Below are 25,500 nucleotides of genomic sequence, written 5' to 3'. Positions count from 1 at the left end.
GGGGCATGAGCAGAGCAATTGATTGACGATGGCTTCCACTTCGTGGGGTTAGGCCGAATTGAGCACGATTTTTTACTCTGGGTTATCACATTTTCAGCTCGGATGTCGGCACGATTAACATGACAAGAGTCGAGCTCGCAATCCCGAGAAGTTACGAGTGTGATGCCAATGTCGTGATGTAAACCCTGCTATTAGGAAACATGGGACAGTACCGAGGCTGAGGAATCAGCGCGGGTTTGGACAGGTCAAGACAGGGTGACAGATCAACTTTAGACAACTGCGTCTCTGAATCTAAAGCTGAAATCCAGATTGGGTTTGCTCAATCGCTTCGGATGGCGTAGCGAGTGTCTAGTACCGTGCAGACGGTGAAGGTATCCCGAGTCCAACGGCAGTCTAGACTATTGTGCAAGACTGCCGCACGATTTGTCCAGCCGCTAACATGACAGTGCAGCATCACGTTAGGAAATATATCCCAACGAGGTTCACGAATGGGACGCGATGGGAATGTAAAGGCCAGGGTTTGCTCTGCTGGCACATGTCGATTGCGTGACTGCAAGACTAGATGGCATATACATATACTCCACAAACCCCCGAACTCTGCAAATTGTCCCACGCTGGGGACGACACTATTCGTAAATGGGGACTAGCTCGTGATGGATGCCGCGGGTCGTCGCGATGTGGGCGATGGTCCTTGGGGATAAGAAGAGGGAGATGTCCCTTGAAGATCTGTTCATCATTCAGGATATCTCCTTTCAACTTGCACAGAGCCAGAGATATCATTTCTTTGCCACAGATGGAGAAACATATTGATGAGGCTGTGGTCAGCAGCCAGAACAGTGGCAGCAACAGTGATGTCGACGCAATCGAGGCTGACTGGACTGAGGAAGAGGAGAAGAGATTGGTCCGAAAGTAAGACTCGTTTCAATCAATCATTTCTCCTTTGCTAATATAGGTTGCCTGTTAGGATCGACCGAACAGTCATGCCGCTCCTGATCCTGGGATTCTTTGCCCTTCAGCTAGACCGAGGAAACATGTACGTTGAATCTACTATTGGTTTATAGGCAAACTGCTAACTTGACCATAGTGGAAATGCGCTTACAGACTTCTTCTTTGAGGATGTGGGCATTACACAGAACCAGTTTAACGTGGGCCAACAACTCCTATCTCTGGGGATCGTTCTTCTAGAAGTCAGTTCTCTTCGATCCCACACTTTGATCTTGTCGTCTGACGGTTTCAGATTCCCAGCAACATTATTCTTTACCGTCTTGGACCATCCAAGTGGATCGGCTCCCAGATTTTGGCATGGTGAGCAGCCTTTATGAAGACGCTTGACACTATCTTGACTCTTCCCCAGGGGCCTCGTCGCCACATTTCAGGCTTTCCAGAAGGGACTGGCCGCGTTCCTCTCGACTCGGCTTCTCCTTGGGTAAGCCATTCCCCTTTCGTCCTTCTGATACAAAGACTTACTTGACATTGACAGTCTCTGCGAAGCTGGGTTTATCCCTGCTGGTCTATACACCATCACTCGATGGTACAAGAAGGATGAGACTAGCAAGCGATTCTCCTGGTACTTTCTCGGAAACATGACTGCTGCAGCTTCATCTGGCCTTATTGCCTACGGCATGTAAGTAGAGAATGCGTCATCTCCACAGACGGCTTGCTGATGCGAATATAGTCTGCATATGCGAGGCATTGCCGGGCTTGCGGGTTGGCAATGGCTGTTTATTGTAAGTCTTGGCCCATTCATCACAGGAAGCATCAATTAACAAGAACAGCTGGAGGGCATTTTCACCATCCTCACTGGTCTCATCTTCCTATCTCTTTTCCCAGACAGCACTTATAACCCCGTCTCTCTCCTGAAAATCCGTCTCTTCACCGAAGACGAGGCACGCATCTTGACCAAGCGAATCCTGCTTGACGACCCGTCCAAGATCCATGTCAAGCCCCAGATCACGAAGCAAGAGTTCAAGAATGTGGTATGTACATCTATCATCCTGTTGAAATTCGGGTGTCTAATTTGTGCAGTTGACCAACTGGAGGCTGATTCCTCACGTCATTCTCACCATCGCTGGTCTTGCGCCAGCCAGCACTATGGGTTCTTACTCGCCTACTCTTGTCAGGTCTTTTGGATACGAGAGACTCAAGTCCAACGCTCTGGTTTCCATTGGTGGTTGGGTCCTCATCATTTGCAATCTCCTTTGGGGTTACCTAGGGTACGTTGGTGACCATGTTTGTAAAGAGGTGAGAGCTAACTGGTGGTAGTGACAAGCTTCGGATGCGTGGTCCCTTGGTGACTCTTGGGATTTTCATTTTCTGGGCCTTTGTGGTACGTTGGCTCCCTATAGAGATTGCGCTTGTCTAACTTGAGGCAGATCGGGGATCGTGTTCTCATCAAGTCAACTGATGGACACAAGAGATTCGCTCTCCTGACTTGCACCCTCAGCTTCGGCTCGCATTGGCGTAAGTCCAAACCCGAGAACCAACCTCTCATAATCGAGACTAACAATCATCTTCAGACCCTCTCAACGGCTCATGGATGGCCCTCAACGCCGGAACCGCAGGCGAGCGATCCATCACCATGGCCATCCTCATCATGTCGGCCAACGCATCCGGCATCATTGGAAGCCAGCTGTTCCAGCAGAAGGACGCACCCCTGTATGAAACTGGTTGGACTGTGATTGTGGCGGTTGTGTCTGTTGCCTTGGTTGCGTCTGTTGTTGCCAACTTGCAGTACTATTTCCTCAATGGTCGACGGATCGGCCGTGGGGGTCTGAAGTACAGCCCTTGATAGAGTCCTTGGGGGTGAGTCACCTTGGGAGTTGTGAATTAAATGATTGAATGACTTGTGGGCGATCATTGTTGGGTGCTGGAGTATAGAGCACAACAGGTGATGACTAGGTGCTTCAAGAGCAGTCGTGGTGGAGCAGAGCAGCCAACAATTCGAGACGATAGAGTCTCGTATAATACTAAAGACTCCTGACTACCTATTATAAATGACATTTGCCAGTTCAGCCAAGCCACACGGCGCAAGTGGAGGCTCACTACAACCCCAAACCAAGATATCCGTCCATGGCACCTATAGAGCTTTTCAGTCCAATCTCTCCAGTTACAAAAGTGTACTAACTCGTGTTTGGTCATGCCTATAGTGATCCTTTCGTTCTCAGCTAAAGAGGAATACCAGTCAAGTGGGACAAACTACCAGACTATCGGAAGCTGTCAATAACTAGTCTCTTGGCCAATTTCCACTTCACCATAGCAACACTTAGAGTGGACAGCTGAAACTTCCCTTTTAGTTCCTATAGAATTTCCGTACTTCCCTAATGCTCATATGGGCTTGACATAAACTATCTCGTCAATAATTATGACACCCCCTTCTCCAGGAATTGCAGTCGTCGCGGGGACCCTCCATTCGCTGCCTCGCCAGAGAATGTCTTCCTGCTATTCATTGAATCATTCAACACATGCTCGAAAGATTGGACTGTCACTGTCACATTAATAGGGATATTCTGAGTTACAGATGCAGCACTGAATTAGCCATTAAGAGGATATCATGACAGGAATACTAGAATACAAGATTGCACCTCTACTTGGCCTCCTTCTTGGCCTTGTCCGCAATCTCCTGAGCCTTTTCCGACTTCTTTTCAAGCACATGTCTCAATTCCTCGACAGTCTCCTGGAAGAGCTTCTCTCCCTCCTCCTTGTGCTTTTGTGCCACCTCACCCAGCTGCTGCAGCTTGTTCAGGACATCCTCGCCCTGTGGGATCTGCTTGATGTACTTGTCCAGATCTACCCAGCCGTCTGCGAGCTCAGATCCCTTGGACTTGACCTTTTCAGTCGCGTCCTTGACGTACTTCTCGAGACCGCCAAGATCACCAGAATCAACGGCCGACTTGGCCTTGTCAAAGATCTCTTTGGCGTTGCCTTGCTTGAGGGCGTCGGCGTTCTTCTCGAGGAGCTCCTTGACCTTGGGGTTCTTGTCAAGGTAGGGCTTGGCCTCCTCGAGACCCTTCTTCCATGCCTCGTCGCCCAGCTTCTTGACCTGCTCAACCTTTTCCTCGATGAGCTTGCGCGCCTTGTCTATGCTGCTGGCGCTGAAACCTCCAGCAAAGATGTCCTTGACCTGTTTCCAGGTCTCGTCCACCTGCTTCTTCGCCTCGGGGCCATACCGCTCACCAAGCTCCTTCAGCTGGTCGACGTTTCCGCCGAGCTTCTCCTTGACTTGGGGATGGTTGTCAATGATGTCGCTGATGGCGTCGCCGGCGAGGTTTGCGACCTTCTTGGAGAGGTCTGCGAGGACATCGTAGGCCTTGTACGCGGTTTCAAGACTCAGACCAGACTTGGAAAGCTCTTGGAACTGCTTGTAGGCGTCGTTGACGAGCTTGTCGGCCTCATCCTTGTTGTTCTCTCGGACCTTGTCCCAGTCGTTGAAAGCAGCGTCGACGTATGCGCGGCCACCAGGGATCCATCCCACATACGAATAAGCAAACTCCTTGATGTTGTTTACAGCCTGTTCAGCAGTGGGAGTCTTCTCCTGCAGCTTCTTGGCGGCGACTTCGTACTTCTTCTCAGCCTCCTTGGCAGCCTTGTTGAGTTTTGAGGCAGTTCGTCCAGCCGGAGTGAACGAGTAAACACCGTAGAAGATGGCGGAGCCGACAACACCTCCAGCAATTCCAGCTGCCAGGTGTGTGTTGCTTGAGGTAGAACTGCCTGTAGAAGTCGATTGAAAGCGAATATGTTGCCGGTGAGGGACGCGGACAGAGCGCGCCGCCCGGGGGAGGCTGGATCGAATGAGGGGGCGAGCGGGAATCATGATGTCGAGTTAGGAATGCAGGAGGTCGAGTTAGATTAGGGTGGTTGGATAGAGAAGAGATCAATTGAAGGAGAAAGAAGGAGTTGGTGGTGGTGAGAAACAAACAAGACGAGCAAAGTCGGCACCTGCTACATTTTGAATGTTTGCTCATTCCCAATTGACATGACGTTGCTCAGCCATGACGACAAATAAACAAACACCTCGGTCTCAAGCTCAGGAACAAAGCTCCGGCTGGTGACGTCAATGACGCTACGATGCGGACATTGCGGGGGAGAAGGCGTTCCCCACGTGAGACAATCAACCAATTGCCCTGTAACGCTTCGTTCCCGTCATGGCAAAGTTTAGAAAAACGCCATCAAGAAAAGCTTCCGATCGAGATTTGTGGCCCGGGTTTGATCAGGGGCAATGAGCGGGCTCAGCCGCTTGTTTACGTCACGACTTTGTTCAGAGTCTAAGCTGCGGCCAATGTCGGCTGTTGCAGTTGGATAGTTAACCTCGGTTTCTTTCAGTTACCCAGACCCAGGTGGACAGGAATTGAGAGTAGCAAGCTCTTGAGATGTCTCGGGGACAGATGATGGCAGTTATGCACAAAACCAAGGGTGCTGGAACAACGACGATGGGGAGCTTTGAAGAGACACCGTTACAAATTCCAGTCGATGTTCCAAGATTTTATGTATACCTAACTCAGCTCTGGAACTACCATATACTCAGTACGCCGACATCACTGAGCCAAGCCTGTAGAGAGATGGTATCGTGTTAGTTAACCCCAGTGATCCTAACCTATACCATCAGCAAACACTCCGTGCTACTGAGTACTCTTACGTGAGGGATAACAAGTCAGAATATACTCACGACGGGATAATAATAATAACTATTTCTGGAGCATAGATCAAGTTCTATAGGCTAACAATAAGTGCGAGTTCGACGAGATATGGAGATACGAATTTGTTCTGTTACAGAAGGAGGAGGTATGAGACCGCTAGTCTCGGATTGTCCCAAGAAAACATAAGGGTAAGGACTGCTTAACAACCGAGGACCTTAGAATCTCATAAATTCTTCTAATTTTGCTATTATACTAGGAAACAGAGCTAAGCCACGTCAGGACGGCTTTTGATGTCCTATTCTCCCCATTGCCTTAGACAGCTGGGTTCAGGAATGTTCCACGGTCACCAGAGAAACTGAATCAGGGGTTCTTCTCATTCGCTACAAGCTTCTCTACCAGGGAAAGCAGTTTGCGCTTGCCAGGGTCATTGTTTGTGCTGGAAACGAAGGGTGTAACCCACGCCAACCAGATCCCGACGGGCAGCCGCAGCACTCCAAGTTGCGCATATTCTAGTTAATTCCAGGTTATAAGGCATCCCCTTGTTCCCCGCGTACCCGCCGGAAGCTCTTTTTCTTTACCTCTAATGGGGACAACAGTAAACTGACAAAAGCCGCTTGGCAGTGTCCGACAGCTGCCGAGATCGAAGGGCTATCGTGTTACACAACCGGTCTTCTATTCACACCATCCTCATCGCATTTCCACGGGACGATTCCTTTATCATACTCTCCTTGAGCACCACCTCCAGCAAACGCAATGCAGAACTCAAGAAACGAGCCGCCTGGTACTCTCCCAGACGCCGACGATACCAGTCAACCTCCCCAGATCCCGGAAACACCGCTGCACTTGTACCCAACTATGAAGCCTTTCATTCAACTAAGTCCGATATAGTGTAGTGGTTATCATACCGCGTTTTCATCTCGGAAACGTGCCGCGGGGACCGGGGTTCAATTCCCCGTATCGGAGTTATTCTTTTGCATTTTTTGGCCTTTTTTGTGTCTAGATGCTTTTCTCTTTCACTCAACCGCTTCATGTAGAATCACATCTTTTTTATGCTTCGTGTCAACTTACCGGATATGTGCTGATGAAGGAGTGGGGCTTATCTGGTGGACCCTCCGGATGCCGGGTGCCCCACTAGCCGTGGTGCTTCCCTCCACCTCCTCCGACGCCGCATCTTCAACTTAAAGTTGTCCGATCCTCTTCTTGTTCATACCCCAAGATTGTCCGAGTATAACTATACAACTCGCGCTATCATTCTTGATCGCTACTATCCTCCGACTTTTGACAGCAAAACTCGACCTCTTCCGCTGGAAGTATCCCCCGCATCATGACGTCCACCGCCCACCGCCGCCTTCTCCAAGAGTATCGCGCGCTCACCAACAACCCGCCCGAAGGCATCACCGCCGGCCCCATCTCCGAGGATGACCTCCTTCACTGGGAGTGTCTGATCCAGGGTCCCGAGGGCACGCCGTTCGAGGGCGGTGTCTTTCCCGCAGAGCTCAAGTTCCCCAAGGACTACCCGCTTGCCCCGCCATCTATGAAGTTCCTCGCCGACGTGTGGCACCCGAATGGTGAGCACAAGTCAAGGGCAGTCGCAAGTTGGTCTTGATTCTGACAATTTGTCTAGTGTATCCCAGCGGCTTGGTCTGCATCTCCATCCTCCACCCTCCCGGTGACGACCCCAACCACTACGAGCACGCCTCCGAGCGCTGGTCCCCCATCCAGTCCGTCGAGAAGATCCTCATCTCCGTCATGAGCATGTTGGCCGAGCCCAACGACGAGAGTCCCGCCAATGTCGAAGCCGCCAAGATGTGGCGTGAGCGCCGCGGCGACTACGAAAACAAGGTCCGCGAAGGAGTGCGGAGGATGCTGGGACTATAAAGAGGGGATATCAACAGGAGTATTGGCGCAAATTCTACGTGGGCAATGGCATAAATACATATACATAGCATGGTGTTCGGCAGCGGCATGGCCGCTTAAATCAACATTCATATACTCGTCCCTCCCAAGGCATGCTTCTATCGTGATCAACGCTCTACAAACACCGCTACTTCATGCTCATCTCATGCATAATCGCTCACAGCCCATTATCTGCCTTGAACTTGTCCCAGCTCTCGTTCAGTGTACTAAACACCAGACCGGCAATCAATCTCACCTCGGTGCTTGCGTCTTGCGGAAGCTATATACGTCAGAATAATGTTCCACCAAAGGGTATATGTCGAGCTTACCTTGTCGGGGTGTGTCTTTGCAATTGCCTTCATATAATTGATCTTGACCTTGTTGGCCATAACCAACTCATGCAAGCCCACCTTCTTCCACCCGCTACCCTCCCACAGGACAGTGTCGAGGCTAGCAATCAAGGCCCGGAGGTTATCTCGCTTTCCGTCCCGCCAGGTAGAGATCTTAGCATCCACCTTCTCCGAGAGGACAAACTTCTCGTCATCCTCTCGAGCCGCAGCTTCATTTGCTTCACGCAGACGAGTGACAGCTTCAGAGCTCTTCTGGGGCCCAAGGCTAGCAGTCGCTGAAGGCCGAGGTCGAGGCTTGGTTGCTGCAGGCTTAGGTGTTGGCTTGGGCTTGGGCGCAAGAGCATTCTGGCATCGCTGGCGACCTTTGATAGCATTGGTACCGCCAACACCACCCTCGACACAAATCTGCCAGACTGCGCCAGCATCCCTCCACTTCTCCATTTGTTCAAGAGCCTCAGCCTTCCTGCTCAAGGCCTTACCGTAGAGATCCTTCATATCCCGATTCTCGTCCACACCACTCTCATTCTTCACGGCGACGATCTCTCCTTGACCAAGACCGGGTCCAATGAGCTTCAGCGCACTATCAGCATCATCAACAGCTTGCTTGGGCTCTCCAGTTTTGAGAGCTGTCAGGGCACGGTTGGTAAGGAGAAGGATAGCAAGTGGGTGAGTCGGGGGGACGGCCGACAGTGAGGAAGAGTATGATGAGTGAGCAGCTGCGTAGTCACCGCGCTTGAAGTGAGCTGTTCCTTGGAGTCGGTGCTGTGTCGAAGTCTGCAGAGAAACGGGGCTGATGGAAGGAATCTCTCGAGCAGGTCGGGGCGAAGGTCTTGGAGCCGGAGGCGATGGTCGCTTGGCTTGCGGGGTTGGGGTTGGTCGTGGGGATGGCTGAGCTGGTCTCGAAGGAAGAGAGGACTTGACTTCCTGGGAGTTGAAGAGCAAGTCGGGTTCCGGCTCGGCAGGCTTGGGAGCTGGTGCCGGTGAAGCAGCCTTCTTTCTCCTATTAGGGCTGCTATAGGTTGAGAAGCTATCATCATCAGCTGCCAGGCGATTAAGTCGAGACCTGGAGTCCAACCCTGCCGCAGGAGGCTGAGCTTGCTGCTGCCATCGAGGAGCAGGGCTGGCGCGGCTGCCCGCAGAGTGAGCAGGCGACTGTCCTCGAGATGTTGGTTGAGGAGATGCTCTCTGCTCAGCAGGACGGCTGGCGGTTCGACGAGGTGGCGGACGACCACCACTCTCAAGCATGAGCGCTTCGTCCGTAGCGTCTGCCCTCGCCTTGCCTGGTCCCTGTGCTCTAGCCTGTTGAGCTTCCCGCATCCACTTAGGCTGGCTAGGGTCGCCTTCATGCTGGAAGTCAGCAACAGCCTGCTGCATCTTCTTTTGGCCAGTCTTCCAGAGCGAGTTGGCTGTCTTGAACAGGCTGTTGCCCACCGCAGCAGCCGTCTTGCCCAAGTCTTGATCTCCCCTGGCCGGTGACCGGTCATTGCTCCTTGGAGCCTGGCTTCCGGCGCGACTTGAGCTCCCAGAAGAGGTTTTCCCTTGTGCTTGTTCCTTAGATTTGCGGTGCGCCTCATCCAAGAGCCAGTTCACGGCAGCCTGAGCATTGTATCCAGAACCGCTTTCAACTAGAGCGCGACGAGAGTCCTCGGCAGAGAATCCATAATCCACCAACTGCGCAACCGCTCTGTCAAAGGGGTCCTTGTTGACTCGGGGCTGTCGCTCGGGAAACTGCTCTCGCGCCTGGGGAGCCGACTCCTCTGAGGAGCTCGAGTCGTCGTCTTCAATGGGCTTTCCAGGTTCTGGCTGAGGTCGCTTCGCCTCCTGCTCACGCCGCACCTCGTCAACAGGACGACCCAAGTCTCCCAAGAAGTCATCGTCGTCATTTTGCGGCACAGGCGCAGCAACCGGGACTGGCTTCATCTGGTTCAAGCCAAAGGGATCGTCATCCTCGACACCAAAAGCGCCTCCATTCGACCCAGTTGTTCCACCCGCAGATTTCCAGGCGCTCGGGTTGCTCAAGTTCATCGGCGCAGCATTCGCGGGCGTCGATCGCTGCGATTCGGGGGGAGGGGGATAGTAGCTCGAGTTATCGACCTTGGTATCCTTGTTAAAGGCGGCAAAGAGATCGTCATCGTCGCTCTTCGGCTTGGGGGCTGCTGCCGGCGGCTGCAGCGCAGGGCTCGTTGACGCGCCTCGACTTTCAAGAGCATCCCAGAACTGACCATTGCCAAACTGGGCCTCCTGCTGCTTCCTCCGCTCCGCTTCCTTCTGGCGCTTCTCAGCCTCGAGTTGCGCCTGTCGCTCCGCCAGACTCAGGTTCTGTTTCGTTTTGGCCGGTCCAAAGTGCATCAGATTGCTAAAGCTATCCTGCGATGGCTTCGGGGGCGCTGGTTTAGGGGCAACAGATCCAGACCCCTGTGTGGACAGAGGCGTATTGGTTCCCGAGCCCAAAGGTGATGGTGTAGGTCGCATCGTTGCAAAGGCCGAGTTCATGACAGGCGGCTTAGGCTGGCCGCCGGCCGGCTTGGAGGACCAATCGAGGCCTGAGAGGTCGTCCATCTTGACAAAGTTCGTAGGTTATCGCAAATGATCAATCATGATAAAGGTCAACGTGTTGTCGCAACGATAGTGCTGGTGAGGTGGGAGAGACCCCGGCCCAGGGGCCGCTTCCGGATGTGGGGCGTCTGTGGCTGTGCTGGATTTGTGGCTCAGGCATCACATGATCTCCCCAAGCAATTATTGAGATGAGTATTGCCTACCTAGGTAGTATGCTTGTTTTAGGAGCAAGAGGCCGTTTATGATTGCCATGTCTGGAGTGTATGTCTTTATATGTCTTACCTTGAAAATAGTGAGTCGATCTCATTGACTTCTACTTCAGAAACACAACAAACTTAATCCTCTGTTGAAGTGTTCAAGGGGCCAGATAGGTGACAGTACCCTTTCGAAGGAGGCCTTAGTATTTCACTCTCTTTTGCCGAAATTCTAAATAGACATTGACCTCAGATTGATGCTTGAGAGAAGTCATTACTGAAATGCTCGTTGGCACTGCTCTCAAGTTTCGTCCAAGTGACTTACCCTACATCTTTGCTCGACGCAAGCTCGGTCAACTCCGATCCAGACAACTGCACAGCAAAGACCCTCTTTAGAGTGGACGATATGATATCGAATCAGAAGAGATGAGCCGGCGAGGTAGCATCTCAGGGAACCCATGCGTTGTCAACACTAAAGCACGGTAACGGTTAAGACGGCGCCTCCTCCAACACGAGCGCCAGCATCTACCACAACTCTATCCAACGTTTGCGCGTCAGCAATCCTTCTCATTTATCGCTGGACCAACCGACCTAGAACTCAGTCTGTAATTTGCTGTCGTACACTAGTCCCTGACATTGTGCAGCAACTTGGCCGTAGGACAAGCTAAAAGCGGCCCAACACTCTGGCCAACACTTTGGGCTTGGCTTCTGCGCTGGCTGACCGACAAATCACCAATGCTATCAGCAAGCAGCAGTCGCATTAAAAGCAAGTTTGATACAGGACCTCTGCCAAGGCCCTAGGCTGTAAAGTCTCTTAGTCGTGGCACGAATACGAAAGGTGAAGTTCAGTGCGACTGAGAAACGTGGTTCTTATTCCGCTGGTACGACTTGGAGTGCCAAGACTTGATGGTGAATGGACATTTCTGCGGCGGGGTCGAGGAAATTCAATACGTATCTGCACATGTAATTGCAATGTAGGATATATATTGATATCTCATCGGCATGTCTATCGGGGAGCCCGAGCACTCAATACATACCGATCAAGACCCTTGATCGACATGCAGTGCAATGATCTGGTGGACGTGAAGAGAAGGCAGCTGGAAAGATGTAATCCAAACCACAATAATAGCGCACCAGTAATTTTCGCTACCGGGGATCTTCCTCCAGCCAAGCTTTGAAGGATGAGAGATATTCGTGTTGGGCTTTACTTAGACGCACCGACATGGGTCTCCCTTCTCCAGACTGAAGTCGAGGCGCCACCAACGCCACGCCCACTGATGGACAGGGAAGTGCTGGCAGTGAGAGGCTGGCGATTCGTGATTGGCTCGCGCCCAATATGAAACCCGTTTCAGGCATCTGCTTGTCATTTATGCCAGCCCCTGGGGATTTTGCCAGCTGCCGAAGTCTGGGAAGGGGAGAGTTGAAACTCTTGCGGAACAAACACAACAAGAAACGGACAGAAGAGGATGAACAGCCGGGCCCTGAAGATCATGTTCATCACTTTCTCCGAATCTAGGGAGGTTTCATGCTTTGCCACCCGGCATTGGGCTCCCTTGTTCCCATCCATCCCTTGGACCCTTGGATGGACTCAGGTGTCAAAGACTGTCTCCAGCCACCCGCAGTCCCGCCGTCTAACAATAAACCAGAAACAGCCTGACAGCGTCATAGCAGAGGTGCTCAGCCCACTCCAGGGCCCTGCTAGACTTGATAGAGAAGACAGAAACCGATCTAACCGAGAAGAACATATGGACCGTCTCCTTTGTACTGGCCTGGACCGCCTGGACTGCTGTGCTAGGGGGCTTCGCAATTCTCCTTCTGCAAACGGGCCACATGCGCACGTGGTGGAGTCTGCGCGACCACAAGAGACGCGGAGGGAATCCAATTAATATTCAACTTGACATTGTCACGTCAGATCCATTTCGCAACAAACTCTGAAGATCCCGCAGATTCCAATCTGGAGAGGCGCGCAACCGCCGTGATTGACAGGAGAACTGGTGGAAGCCCAGGCCATTTGGCGCCGTCTGCGAGTAGTCTCGCCCCTGCAATACTACAGAATGTAGCAGCTCAACCCCCGAGATCCCTGCCCCCAGAGTACTAGTCTTGGACCTGGAGATCTCGGCAGGTCGGCTCGCCCATCTCCATTCGCCAGCCCAGAGGTGCCTGGTACCTGCGTCTATCGTGTGCCTCAGCTCCGTGGCACGGGTATTCTCGACCTCCTATTGCCCCGAGCCATTGGTCGAGATCGCCAGACTATACTGGGCTTGGTGCGGTATCACGCTCGTCGACCGACACACGACCACTTTAGCACCCCTGTAGGTTGACCCTTGGAACCAATGCAATCTTGGCTGCGACGCGGCGAATGCCCCCAAGAATGGGCCTGACTTCATCGCCAAGAGAAGCCACCCCCAGGACCTGGCTGCGACATGGGATGGGATCCATGGACGTCGGGTTTGTTGTGCCCACCTCCCGTTTCCCGTTCTTTCGGTTCGCCCTCATCTTCTTCGTTCTGCCATCCATTCCTTCACTGTTGGCTAGGTTGTCATCCTACCGTTTTATTCCTTCCTTTGGAGCCCGAGCTGGACTCATCCATTCATTCACTTTGTCTTCAAAGGCACCTCACCTACTCTCCCTTTTGGTGCCTAGCTACCTTCTCCTCAACCACATTCCTTGCAATCCTGCCCGGTTGAGAACATTCGTTTCTTTCGCTCAAAATCCTGGTTTACGTTTCGTACCGTGAGACTACTAGTCGACAACTTCAAGATCCGCCGCGCAGAAACCAATCTCCTTTGCATTACAGACACCGCACGCCGTAACCCGAGGGACTGCTTTCGTATCACGACTCCTTCTCATCTGCGGACTCACCGTTTCTCTCTCTTGCAGATCCGTTGTGCAAAACGTTTAGCGTCGCCGTTGCAAAAAGCGGGAGGCTTAGATTGACTTCAACGGCTTTCCAAGTCTTTCTGGACGCTCTGCAGTGCTGAGCGGCAATACACCACGACCTTCGAGACCAACACTTTACTCTTCAGCTTTCTCCAACAAGATCTGCAACTCATCTGACCACTGTCAAAAACTTCCCGAAGCGTCAGACGTTTGATACTGAGACAAATCAACCGACTGCACGGATTGACGTCGGGAGAGACATTCGGCCTTGACAACCGGAAGCGGCACCATTGAACAAAGCATTCTTCTCGTCGACACTTATCACGCCGATAAGCTGCCGACCAGCCCACTCTACGCGACCCTGTGACGCGATCCGGAAGCGTGGCAGTGACTTCAACGCCGTGTCTTGACCACGCTCTGGAATCTTGAGTCTCAGATTCTCAGCGGGGCTGGGACTCTCTGCAAGAGCAGTGCCTCCATCGACAGCAATAAAGGCATACCCAGCCATTGCACCCTTTGGTCCAATATTTCCCTTTCTGAACTTTTTTCTCCTTCTGTTGATTCAATATTTGATCAAAAGAAGGAAGTTGAGGATCTAGAGACCGCCAACGTCAATTTGGCTGAGAATCCTCCAGAGAACCCAACGACGGGCATCGGTGAGTCCACTTTCACTTACACCTCGCCTAGACCTCACCTGAAACTCGCAAACTTGAACCTCACCCATCCCATTAAAACAACATGAAAAGCACGATTCCGACCTTATTCTGCGGGACTATGCGCTTGGCACAGGGTTTTCCTGGTCTTATGCGTTGGCAGCCCGGCCCTTGATGCGCAGTGCAGTGGCCAGCCGTTGCCAGCTGGCAGGCACTCCGTCTAAGCCCCTCCCTTCCTTCCTTCCGTTTGATGCTTCAAATATCCGCAACGCGCCTGCCGTTTCTATTTTCTGCTCGCCAGTGCCGGGCACCTTCCTTTCGAACCTCTCCTCTCCGCCTTTCGTTCATTTCCCCTCACCACGTTCTTTTGTCTCCGCCTCAGCCCCATCCCTAACATCAACGCTCTTTTAGACTGCTCTGTCGTGTCGTCCACTCTTTCATTCCCTTGCCTCTCAGGGCAAGAACGGACAAACTCTCGAGCTCGAATAGGCACTCGTCATCGCCATGCTCAAATCACTCGTCGCCGTTTCTGCGGGCCTCATCGGTGGCGCCCATGCCTTCTGGCGCATGGAGTGTCCCGGCCGTGTGGGACTCGCGCGACTTGACCCCATCATTGACCCGGGCAAGATCTCGATGCATGCGCATTCTATTCACGGTTCTTCAGGTAAGCGACTCATTCGCGACGATGAAATTCTGGCAATGAAAGTTGCGCGCGCTTTGCGCAGGCAACCGCGAACGATGCGCTCTCAGAGAAAAGAGCTGACGATGCGCAGGGTTCTCTGAAACCTCCAACACTGAGGAACTCCTCAACGGTGACTGCACTTCATGCCGAGTCACGCAAGACAAGTCTTCTTACTGGCACCCTGCCATGTACTTTCAAGATGGCGAGACTGGAGAGTTTGAGATTGTCCCACAGGTGGGCGGTATGCTGGCGTTAGTATCCCCTGAGAACCTACACCTGTCTGATTCAATAGTTGCTGCTATCTTCAGACTTGCTTTGAACTAGGAGCTAATTACTTGTAGCTACTACCTCCTGTACGGCGACAATGTGACCGCCTTTCCCCCCGACTTCAGAATGTTGTCAGGTACAAACTCACGAAGAACCTACACGGCGGGTGACCCGAGCAAGCCGGACCCGGAGAAGTCTACGTGGCAAGCTCTCGGTGAGACTGATCAGGACACCCTCGCTCAACGTGCTCTCGGTTTCAACTGCTTGAACTATGCACGAGAACCAGAGGGAACTCTCTATCGCCACTACATGCCCGACAAACAGTACCTTGATGCGAACTGCAAGGATGGCCTCCGTCTCGAGATCATGTTTCCGTCCTGCTGGAAGGGAGGCGATGCGCTCGACAGCGCCAACCACAAGGATCACGTTGCATTCCCTGACTTGGTCATGACCGGAACCTGCCCCGATGGTTATCCCGTTCGCCTGCCCAGCCTCATGTATGAGGTTATCTGGAACACCAATGCCTTCGCCGACCGACCTGGCCGATTTGTCTTGGCCAACGGAGACACCACTGGTGAGTCTCACATCTACATCCTTTGGCAGACTGGAGAAACTAACCCATGACCAGGCTATGGATACCACGCGGACTTCATCACCGGTTGGGATGAAGACTTCCTCCAGCAGGCCATCGAAACCTGCACCTCTGAGACTGGACTGATCGGTGCCTGCCCCCTCTTTGACGTTATTAGCGAAAGTGAGGCAACCTCTTGCAAGATGAACCTCCCCGACAGCTTGAAGAAGGAGGACGTTCTTGGTCCTATGAAGCAGCTACCCGGCGGTAACCAAGTCTCTTATGGAGATGGCTCGGACGGCGGTGCTAGTAAGGACCCAGGACCTACCGGTGATGCTTCTGTGCCCACCTTGACCTACCATCCCGGTGACAGGCCGGAGAACTCTGCATCACCTCTCCCAGGTCAGGTGTTCAAGGAGAAGGCGGCGGCCTACGAGGCCTCGGCTCCTGCACCTGCACCTACTTTGGAGACAACAGCCAATGTACCGATCGTTGCGACATCTATTCTGCCTTCTTTTTCATCTCCTTTTACTTCGGAACCAACACTCATTCAAAGCATTCAAACCGCTCAAAGCATCCCCGGCGCCGATGGAAGTGTCGGAGCCGCATTTGTCGAGTCTTCGATCGCTCAGGCCCCTGAATCTGTTCCTACGTCTGGACCCCCTCCCGTCCCCACGACCACTCCTGCGCCCGAATTGGAGCCAACGACCGACACCAAGAGCTACTGGAGTACCCAGTACATCACCAACGGCAATCTCGTGAGCAAGATTCTCTGGGATGAGAAGCTTGTCTACGTGACCGAGCTGGAGGCCGAGACGGTCGTGGTCACAGTGACATCAACAGCTGTTGTCACCCCTACAGCGCCCGCAGCGAGACGGAGACGTCGGGGTGCTCACCTCCACAGCCACGGACGTCGACATTTCTAACAATCTAAGAAAGGACAGTAAAGGAAAAAAGGAAAAGCGCACTCAAAAAAAAAAAAATCGAAAACTTGACTGGTTTTTAGACCATTTCATTGCTCCGGGCTGGTTCCGGGTACACAGATAGCACGCATTGTTGAAAGGGTATTTGGGTGCGAGGGACTTCTTGATAGGACAAAATGATTACCCAGGTCTTTGGGAACATGTGGACTTAAGGGAAGCTACCTAGTACAGATACCGGAATGATGAATGATCAAAAAAAGGGCAGCCTGGCGCTGTGAAAGAAGTCTCCCTAGTGATGTTGGTGATGGTCGTGATGGGGCAAGATTTCCCAAGCACATGATGGAGTGAGGTCATATTGAAACCGCCATTTACGATGACCTGATCGATATGGATATGAACGGCGAGGGGAAAGTGATTCCATGAAGGCCATGTCCCCTTATTTCAATACGAGCTCTTGCTGCTCATCTTGTGATGTCTCGACGCTGGGGTTGTGGTTGGGGGCGGCTGGAATGGGTGACACCTAGCAACGCATTCCTCATGATATTGCAGTGAGACTGTCGAAATAACCTCACCACAGTTTTTGACTGGGATTCGAGATTAAGATGAATGTGGATGAGCCAGTTCCCACAGAGGTTTCTCCTCTTGTCTGGCATTTGCCCTTTCTAACGCTGTCCTCTTCATCATCTGGTCTTGACTCCTGAAGTGTTGAACTCGTCGACTCAAGAGCACCATCGACAGCAGGATACTCTTTTCGATCGTTGCTGCGGTGGGTGTGATAAACATGGACTACTCTTCACTCTACCGCAGAGAAGCGGGCGGTCTTGGGCTTGGATGGATCCTCGCCTTTTCCGTCGGCGGCGCCATCCTCCTCTTTGCAGCCATCGGCTTCCTCCTCACCTGGCGCATCAGGTCTCGAACCGAGCCGGAATCGACGACGGTATATCAGGTCTCGGACAACAGCGATGACCATCGACGGTCCATCTTTACGAAGCGGCTCGTCAAGAAGAACCACTCCATGTCAAAGTCGTGCAGCCGGCTCTCTTTGTCGCTCCCTCCTGTGCTGCCCCCTCTCCCGTCGCACAATAGCTTTACCTTTTTTGGTGGTAGTGGGAAGAGGGGACGGTCGAGTAGCTGGGTTGAGGAGGATAAGTTCCATGGACCCAAGGTTAGCAGGAGTCGTCGTGATAGTCTGTTCAGCAGGGATAGCTGGCTGGGGAGAGCTCCCACGCTGCCGAGTCTGATGTTGGAGGATGACTTGGAAAAGGGACAACCTAGCGAGCTACCGGGAGACCAGCCGACGACTCACTTGAGGGATCAACAGAGCTTCGAGACTCTCAAGCCGAGCAAGACGGCCCCTGAGCTACCAACCCCAGCACAGGAACTACAGACCAGCCCTGTGAGAATCCCCCCTCTGGCTCATGTCAGGGCCTCGGTAACGGACTTGGACCTTCGGGATATTCTTCGATGCACGGAGCAGCGACTTAGAGATGGAAGCAGCCAGTCACCAACAAAGACTCCTCACCCCTCGCCTTCGAAACGCTCTCAGAAGGTCTCGTCGCTGAAGGGCACACCTCACAGGAGCTCTCCCCTCAAGACGCCTCATAGCCACAGGACGACATCTTCACTGGACTCGACTAATACGACTGGAACTGTGCGCATCAACCGTGTGGCACAGAGCCCCAGCAAGAGATCTACCATCCACGGAATGCCGAGACCTGGGCATAGCCGGACTGTCTCCATCAGCTCTATCGGTAGTGCTGCCAACAGTCTGATTGCTGAAGCTACTCAGGAGCTTGGACTTCCCGGGGGACTATCAAGCCCGAGTCGTTTGAGGGGACGTCAGTGGCAACCCCTCGATGACAACAGTCCGCAGAAGGATCCCACCCCCAAGAAGAAGACCGTCGAGAAGGATAGCCCTAAGAGGAGGGAGTCGCAGGACAGCGAGGCTTCCAGTTCCCTCTCGACACTGTATAGCGCCAACGAGCCAGAGGACAAGGAGCAGCCTGACCCGTTTGTGGAGAAGAAGAAACAGGGAGGTCTGACCTCAGAGAGTCGATCATCGCTGTTTGGGCCACGGTCTTTGAGGAGCAGGACGAGGACGCTGAGCATTTCCATCCCAGCTGGACAGACGGTATTCAACACACAGGGTCAACTGAACTCGAATTCAGTGAGCACCCAGGCTGTTGGGGGACCACCTCTATCTATTGTGCTGCAGCCGCCGCAGGAGTATTTGCACCGCGACATCAGCTTTGGAAGTCGAGATCGACATGGCTTTGCTCTGGCGTATCCTGTTACTGGCTCCATGACGAGCATGGTCACACCGTCTGTGACGACTGCAACTGATGAAGACAGCTCTCTGCATCTCGACGATCGGAGGAGCGAGAGTCCTAGACTTGATGTTCCCGGGCGACCAATTTGGCCACAGCAGCAGGATAGAAACACTCTTGTGATTGGTGCGCCTACGAGCCCGTTGACCACGGCCTCGTCACCTTTCGATGAACAAGACATGATGGCTCTGTTGATGGGGACGGCAGCACCTAGACGAGCTCTGCCTGATCCGCCAAGGCACGTCGCCCAAGTTGAGCAGATCGTCATGCCGACACCGCTGTGTCCGCGACCCAGGCGAGACTTTTCGCAGCATCTGCATCAGATGTCTATGACCCCTCCTGAGAGTTCCGTTCACGAGGGCGAGTCGATGATCGACGATCCTGGCGCTGTTTCCACAGGATCACCTCTTCGTCGCTCTCTGTCCCGATCTCTGAGAGATCCTCCAAGTGGACCACCACCAGCGATGATGAGCATGGGTTCACTCGGAAACTCGATTGTCGAGTTGAGACGTATGAACAGTATGGTCAGCTCTTATAGCGCTACATCTATGGCGTCGTCATACAATGAGCCTGACTCACCGACACTGCCCAACCCCCTGAACAGCACCTTCTCACGCGGGCGGCTCACCTCCAACCCTCGCACGAGCACATCTGGTCGTCAAAACTATCTGAACCTCGGAAGCCCTAGGAAGAGCCTATCTGGAGCAGTTTCAGCTGCGGCACCTACCCGACCCATCCCTCCAAGCAAGAGCAGCCGCAGTAACTTGGGAGTTGAGATCCGCGAGGACGAAGCTGATGCGGGCAAAGAGAACCAGGGACCAGAACTCAAGGTGCCTAGGCTGGATGTAGCCACTGGCCTACGTGAGACGCGTCGCAGCGGGAATCTAGGCCGCGACACACGAGACTCGATCCTCACGACGAGGGCAACCGGCAAGACCAAGGTTGGAGCCCTGAGCAAGAAGGAGGCGCAGAGACAGAGCGTCGAGAGTTTGGGATTGTACGATAAGGATGGGTTTCTCAAGGCTTCGCCTGAGAACAAGGGACGATGTCTAAGGATGTAAGAGGTTAAGATGTATCCCCCCTTTTCTTTTCTTTTGTCCACAATTTTACTTTGTCGAGAGGAACGACAATGACCCGTCATGTACTGCCACTTCATGTATCTAGGCAGATTAAGGTTTCGGGCCTGTTTGTTTTGTTGTTATGTCAACCCCACGTTGAAAGGATTCTTTATATCGGATTGAATAGGGGCACTGGTTTATTTTGTTGATCTGTAGGTGGTAGTGTTGGTTTTAACAGCTCGATGGATATATACCCTTCGGACGTAATCTTAATAGAAAATACAGTAGTTATAGTAATTGCATGTCCCTCGGACCGTATGAATATCCTCTGATAGGTTTGCTGAACTCCTCACGCGTTGACTCGTAATAGCTTTTATGCCCCTAAACGCCCAAGCTCCCTTTCTTGCCCCGGCCAAGTAATTATTCCACCCGTGGTCGCTTGTTCTCGGAATCATCAGCTGGACAGCTCTCAGCTGTGGCATCTCCCTCGACCTCGTCTCGGACTCGGACTCTGCCTGCTCCTTCACCAAGCTCCTCCTCGGCCTCGCCGCCCTCTCCGAGCCAGTTTCCGTCCTTGTCAAAGTACTCATGGACATTATCCGCCGTGATCCATCCGCCACTTCCAGGCATAGGAGGAGGGAGACCGCCATCTGCAGCTCCCCGCAGAACGCCCGTGAAGCCCTCAACAGCCTCGTGCTCGACCGCACTCTCAAAGACAATGCGGTCGTCATCCTCCTCAGAATCCTCTCCATTGTCAGGGTCGGGGTGCAGATCGGAGCAGTTGGACATGGCTGAGTACATCTGCTGGGTAGAGCTGGGGCTGGATTCCGCCTTGGGAGGGATGACGGTCAGGGAAACCGTGTCGAACTCGTCGTCGTCGGCGCCGCCATCGGAGAGCTCGATTTGCATCCACACAGCTTCTTGGCGCTCACCACTTGCAACATCGACGACCATTTGAGTGCCATGGATGCCTATCGAAGGGTAAGGGATCGTGATGCCAACTTCTGCCTTGAGGCTGAAGAGGGTGACGTTCCTAGAGGAAGTTAGATGGGAACTGAGATGAAAGTGCGAAAGGCATACTCTGAGCTGACAAAGACATCAACCGTCTGCTCAACGAACTTTTCGGCGTCGCCATTAACGCCGTCGTTCTCGGGCTTCTGGTTCGAGTCGGCGGGGAATAGAGCGAGACTGCCGCTATCCGCCTTGGGGATCTGGGCCTTCGCGCCCTCGACATGGTAGTGAAGGACTGGTTTTCCGCCAACGAAGCTCTGGGGAGTTTGCGACTGGTACTCCTCCAGGGGTGTATAGTCGCTAAGAGACGGCTTTGCGCGGATTGTTGTGATTGTCATCTTGAATGTCCTTGTGTAGATGAGCTTGCGTTGGCTTGGAGGGGTTCTAGGCAAAAAATGTCCATAGCAACGAGGGGCTGGAGCTTTATCAGCTTATCAAATCCTATCGATAACGATTAGCTTATCGCGTTGCGTCAGTCGGTGACGAGCCTCGGCGCGCGCCGATCACTCTTCCTCAACATTCATCGCGATTATCGTCCTCGATTTAAATGGTGTGCGACTGAACTTGTGGAACCATCAAATGATTCTCATTTCCGACCAGGATTTACAAGGAATTTCTGAAGGACACTCGAGGACAAGGCCTCGGATACGCAAGATCATGCACAACAACAATCGTAGGTCGAGTCGCTGCCTCGACGCACGCATCATGGACTGGCTAACGCGGCATCAGGCTCTCATCCCCTGCTGGAGCAGATTCCTCTAACAGTTTCTCCCTTTGTATCGCTCCCGACGGCGACGACACTATCATACAATTACAAGACCATGCCCTCGAATATTCCTCCGTCATCATTGGGTATTGAGGCTGCATCCGACAACCCCTCAGACCAACCGAGGCCCAAGTACGTCGTATCAGGCTCCGGCCACGCCGCGCATCCCGAAGACATTATCGCATCCTGTCGCGCACTCCAAGCGCACGTGTCCAAGATGCAAGAGGAAGCTGAGCGGGAGTTGAGGGAGTTCAACGAGAGGATCCAGGCACGCGAGCTCGCCGAGAAGCGGAGAGTCGCGCCCGGTTGGCTGGACAGCGAGACGCACATCCTCGAGCCAGAGAGGAGTACGCCGGTGCAGCAGCAGCAGAGCTTGCCTGAACCTCAGCAGGTTCAAGGGCCAATTGGACAGCCTCCCGCTGACGATCAGGGTGCCGAGTTGGACCGGGCGTTTGGTGGTATGGCTTTGAGGTAGATGCGACACATGCTTACGGGCACTGACGAAGATTTATGAACGGGCGTATCTTGGGTTTTTTTCCTGCTTACAAGAGCTTTATATAGCGTACCAGAAGCGTCGTGTTATCTCAACCATTTTGTCACATGTTTCATGATGGCATACATCTATGATCTTTCATCACATCTTGATCTAGTTTGGCAAGTCATTGGACGCGGATATCATTTCAAGATTGATGTGGCGGATGCCTGCATTGCAAGATTTGGGATGGAAGCCATTCAGAGGAAACTCACCGAGGTCGCAACAGGGCGCAATGTGATAGCCCTATACATCTCACGGGACCGAGTCGTTTCAATACAGCGCTGGGCATCGAATTTGGCATATATCATTACTATATTCATCTTATCTGGGCTGGGCTGGCTCGCGAAATGGTCGTTATTGCGTTTCTGTGTGTTTACAGAAGGCCGGCCGCAGCGACAAGAGCGGCGCCGATAGCCAGAACACCGGAGAGCGCAAAGTTGGAAGCAGAGTTGTCGTTTTCGGTTGTCGTGGGAGCAGCACCGGGAGTCTAACACAGTTAGCTTCTGTCAACGGTCTTGTTCAAGGGACCAGTTCTTACCGTATTGGCATCAGCAGAGCTCTCGGCAGTGGTGGCAGCAGTCTCAGCAGCAGTTGATGAAGCGGCGGCAGCAGAAGTGGCCTCAGCAGCAGCCGTAGTCTCCTCGGCAGAAGACTCCTCAGCAGAAGTCGCTGCTGCGCTGGTCACGGATGTGACAACGGTCGTCGCGGCGACAGCAGAACTACCTGTAGCAGAGCCACTGGAAGCACCCTCAGGCACAGCATCAATACCACAAGCCTTGGCAGCACCAGTGACGCCGTTGCCGTAGTCTCCCCACATGTCATACTGGTTGGCGCACTTGAGGCAGTCGGCGAGGAGCTTCTTCCACTCGTCGCTGTCGCAGTAGCCCTCCTCGTCGGCGTTCAAAATGGTGTAGCCTGGGAAGGAATGTCAGTAAGTTTCTACCAGCACCGATGCGACTTGAACATACCGCAGTTTGCGTGGCATTGGTACTCGGGACCAGAAGGCTGGCGCTTGTGGAGAGGGACAGAGTCTGGGAATGGGAGCTCGCGCTTGACAGTAGCTGAGGCCAGAGAGGCCAGGGAGCCAAGGATGACGGCTGTGTAAGTCAATTGCATCTTGAATATGGTGTGAGGGTGTTGGAGACGTTAAACCGAGTCAATTGAGGAGGATGCTTCACATGAATATGTTGCCGACTGGCGAGGGCAGCTTACTTATAGCCTCCACCTTGTCATGCGAGAAAGCTCAAGACGGTTAAAAGGCCTCGCCAACAGACATGAGCCTATCGGAATCCAGAAACTTTGTTCGAACCGAGCTACACGAACCAGGGACTGGATCCTCCATCTCCCCATGATTGCAGCGCACTGCATATCATGGCAAGTCCCAGCCCCGCCTGCTCTGCCATTCCCGGCGAGTTTGACTCATGCTATCAGCGACGGCTGCTCTTTTCGGCCTCGTATCCCAGCTGTCATGGCTCTGAACTTATGTATGCCCAGAGTCTTTGGATTCTTGGCTGGTGGATGAAAAGGTGGTGATGGAGGAGGGGATTGGCCAATGGAGGGGGAGTGGCTGATCTGATTAGATACTGGTGGGAATCTTATCTGATCATCTGATAATAACTCAATCCACACAAGGCCCATGTCGTCTGCGTAGAGGCTGCAACAATAGTTCCTTTAGAGTGCAGCCGATGCGCTAAAAAATTTGCACCAGCAGACAAATCCAGCCATTCCAATTGTCCACGCTCTTGATAGCGGGCTCGGCGGGAGGGGTAACCTGCGGGATGGCCGGTTTGAGAGTCGGGTCGGTTACTCTGCATGAGTGGGATATGCGAGTGTCGAATTGTGACAGTACCGAAGCATCCAGAGTGCCACATGGGACTTGGCAGATAGCGATGGGGTTGGTATATTAAGGCCGGACTGCTCGGGTGCCACCATCGCGAGTGTTGGGCCCTACCTTCTCCATCCTCGATCCGCTCGCACTCAACATGGCGTCTTTCAAGACAGTGTTTAGCGGCCTCGCCTTTATGGCCGCTTCGGCCTATGCTGCTATCGACATGGGCGATACTGATGAGATGGGCCCTGCCGCTTTTATGTGGCCGGCTGATAGAGTGTGGTCTGCCGCCATGGATAACACGGCGCCTTGCGGCTCGGTGGCCAACCCGGGGAACAGGAGCGAGTTCCCTATGCGTATGCCTTTCTTGCAAGTATTGCAGTTTGATTACTGACATAATGTAGAGAAGGGAAAGGTTGCACTTGTCGGACAGAACGAGTCATTCAGCATGGAACTGAGTATTTCGTTCGAACAAAGTACGCACCTTCACCACCGACACTAGATCATTCCTCTAACAACTTAAAGACCCCAAGTCTAACGCAGACTTTACCACACTCATCGACCCCGAAGAGTTCAGGTCGATCGACCCGGGACACACTTGCATGTCAGTGCCCGATCCTCCCAGCTCCGTCAGCGCCGGCGACAACGCGACCCTGCAGATCAAGTACATTGCCAGTTTCGACACGCCACATAACCAGACATTTTACGCTTGCGCAGACATCACCTTTGTTGAGCTGTTGGACTTTGATGAGTATATTCCGTGCTTTAATGCCACCAAGCCTGAGGAGGACTACGACAAGGATAAGGATGGTGATCCTCACCATGACGATAATGATGAAGAAGACGACAATGACAATGATGACGACGACGACGACAACAATGAGTCCTCTGGGTCGCAGAGTGGATCTTCCGATAAGAAGAGTGGTAGCTCTGGTCTGTCGGGTGGCGCCATCGCCGGTATCGTCATTGGCGCTGTCGCTGGTGTTGCCCTCATCGGTGCCGCCGCTTTCTTCCTCTACAGGCGCAAGTCCAGACACCAGGCTGCGCTGAGGCAGCAGCAGTCTGCCAGAGGTGTCAGTTGGGAGGACCAACCCCCTAAGACCTCGCAGTCGACTGGAGATGTGAGGATGGATAACCTGTCCTAGATGAGAGTTGGGAAGTTGGGAAAGGGTTGAAGTCGAAGTCGAAGTCGAAGTCGAAGTGATGTCTGTAATGAGTTATGCGGATACGAATCAATGGACAATATGTTAGGATACTCTGTGCTTCTAGCCCGTTCCTTATGATACCTTGCGCCAAGAACTGAGTGGGAACATTGCGATTCTACTAGTCAAGAACCCAAAGCGAGAAGGAGTTGACATGCCTACTGACGA

At 53.0% G+C, this 25,500-nt stretch overlaps 10 protein-coding genes and 1 non-coding gene across 11 annotated transcripts; 7 read left to right on the top strand and 4 right to left on the bottom strand.

Annotated features, from left to right (window-relative positions):
* Positions 1–793: 793 nt before the first annotated feature.
* LRP88_06316 (major facilitator superfamily domain-containing protein) lies at positions 794–2,788 on the top strand (the record flags this gene model as incomplete). Its single annotated transcript, XM_083242855.1, has 12 exons — positions 794–909; positions 965–1,033; positions 1,085–1,187; positions 1,238–1,305; positions 1,355–1,426; positions 1,481–1,624; positions 1,676–1,727; positions 1,776–1,976; positions 2,026–2,213; positions 2,263–2,323; positions 2,373–2,460; positions 2,517–2,788. The coding sequence occupies 12 exons, from the start codon at positions 794–796 to the stop codon at positions 2,786–2,788; spliced, it is 1,434 nt and encodes a 477-aa protein (XP_083101791.1).
* Positions 2,789–3,583: 795 nt separating this feature from the next.
* LRP88_06315 (uncharacterized protein) lies at positions 3,584–4,810 on the bottom strand (the record flags this gene model as incomplete). The annotated part of the gene is made up of 1 exon (XM_083242854.1): positions 3,584–4,810. The coding sequence occupies one exon, from the start codon at positions 4,808–4,810 to the stop codon at positions 3,584–3,586; it is 1,227 nt and encodes a 408-aa protein (XP_083101790.1).
* Positions 4,811–6,511: 1,701 nt separating this feature from the next.
* LRP88_06314 lies at positions 6,512–6,596 on the top strand. The gene has a single exon. It is a non-coding gene; the product is annotated as a tRNA-Glu (tRNA).
* A 361-nt stretch (positions 6,597–6,957) lies between these two features.
* On the top strand, positions 6,958–7,511 carry LRP88_06313 (E2 ubiquitin-conjugating protein UBC7; the record flags this gene model as incomplete). The annotated part of the gene is made up of 2 exons (XM_083242853.1): positions 6,958–7,201; positions 7,258–7,511. 2 exons carry the CDS (start codon positions 6,958–6,960, stop codon positions 7,509–7,511), a joined length of 498 nt encoding a protein of 165 aa, XP_083101789.1.
* Positions 7,512–7,707: 196 nt separating this feature from the next.
* Positions 7,708–10,438, bottom strand: LRP88_06312 (auxilin-like protein SWA2; the record flags this gene model as incomplete). Its single annotated transcript, XM_083242852.1, has 2 exons — positions 7,708–7,809; positions 7,859–10,438. 2 exons carry the CDS (start codon positions 10,436–10,438, stop codon positions 7,708–7,710), a joined length of 2,682 nt encoding a protein of 893 aa, XP_083101788.1.
* A 4,228-nt stretch (positions 10,439–14,666) lies between these two features.
* LRP88_06311 (DUF1996 domain-containing protein) lies at positions 14,667–16,608 on the top strand (the record flags this gene model as incomplete). The annotated part of the gene is made up of 4 exons (XM_083242851.1): positions 14,667–14,826; positions 14,936–15,095; positions 15,186–15,685; positions 15,740–16,608. 4 exons carry the CDS (start codon positions 14,667–14,669, stop codon positions 16,606–16,608), a joined length of 1,689 nt encoding a protein of 562 aa, XP_083101787.1.
* A 778-nt stretch (positions 16,609–17,386) lies between these two features.
* LRP88_06310 (uncharacterized protein) lies at positions 17,387–19,993 on the top strand (the record flags this gene model as incomplete). The annotated part of the gene is made up of 1 exon (XM_083242850.1): positions 17,387–19,993. The coding sequence occupies one exon, from the start codon at positions 17,387–17,389 to the stop codon at positions 19,991–19,993; it is 2,607 nt and encodes an 868-aa protein (XP_083101786.1).
* Positions 19,994–20,410: 417 nt separating this feature from the next.
* LRP88_06309 (regulator of volume decrease after cellular swelling-domain-containing protein) lies at positions 20,411–21,339 on the bottom strand (the record flags this gene model as incomplete). The annotated part of the gene is made up of 2 exons (XM_083242849.1): positions 20,411–21,023; positions 21,071–21,339. The coding sequence occupies 2 exons, from the start codon at positions 21,337–21,339 to the stop codon at positions 20,411–20,413; spliced, it is 882 nt and encodes a 293-aa protein (XP_083101785.1).
* Positions 21,340–21,658: 319 nt separating this feature from the next.
* Positions 21,659–22,242, top strand: LRP88_06308 (uncharacterized protein; the record flags this gene model as incomplete). The annotated part of the gene is made up of 2 exons (XM_083242848.1): positions 21,659–21,674; positions 21,731–22,242. The coding sequence occupies 2 exons, from the start codon at positions 21,659–21,661 to the stop codon at positions 22,240–22,242; spliced, it is 528 nt and encodes a 175-aa protein (XP_083101784.1).
* Positions 22,243–22,675: 433 nt separating this feature from the next.
* LRP88_06307 (uncharacterized protein) lies at positions 22,676–23,418 on the bottom strand (the record flags this gene model as incomplete). Its single annotated transcript, XM_083242847.1, has 3 exons — positions 22,676–22,789; positions 22,841–23,217; positions 23,271–23,418. The coding sequence occupies 3 exons, from the start codon at positions 23,416–23,418 to the stop codon at positions 22,676–22,678; spliced, it is 639 nt and encodes a 212-aa protein (XP_083101783.1).
* An 866-nt stretch (positions 23,419–24,284) lies between these two features.
* Positions 24,285–25,275, top strand: LRP88_06306 (uncharacterized protein; the record flags this gene model as incomplete). The annotated part of the gene is made up of 3 exons (XM_083242846.1): positions 24,285–24,486; positions 24,535–24,606; positions 24,656–25,275. 3 exons carry the CDS (start codon positions 24,285–24,287, stop codon positions 25,273–25,275), a joined length of 894 nt encoding a protein of 297 aa, XP_083101782.1.
* Between the last annotated feature and the right edge of the window lie 225 nt (positions 25,276–25,500).

Source organism: Fusarium phalaenopsidis (genome assembly GCF_050370095.1).
Source record: "Fusarium phalaenopsidis strain FUZ10S chromosome Unknown contig_32296, whole genome shotgun sequence".
NCBI lineage: Eukaryota > Fungi > Ascomycota > Sordariomycetes > Hypocreales > Nectriaceae > Fusarium > Fusarium phalaenopsidis.
The sequence above is the reverse complement of the archived record's forward strand: the minus strand, read 5'-3'. Positions and strand labels throughout refer to the sequence as shown.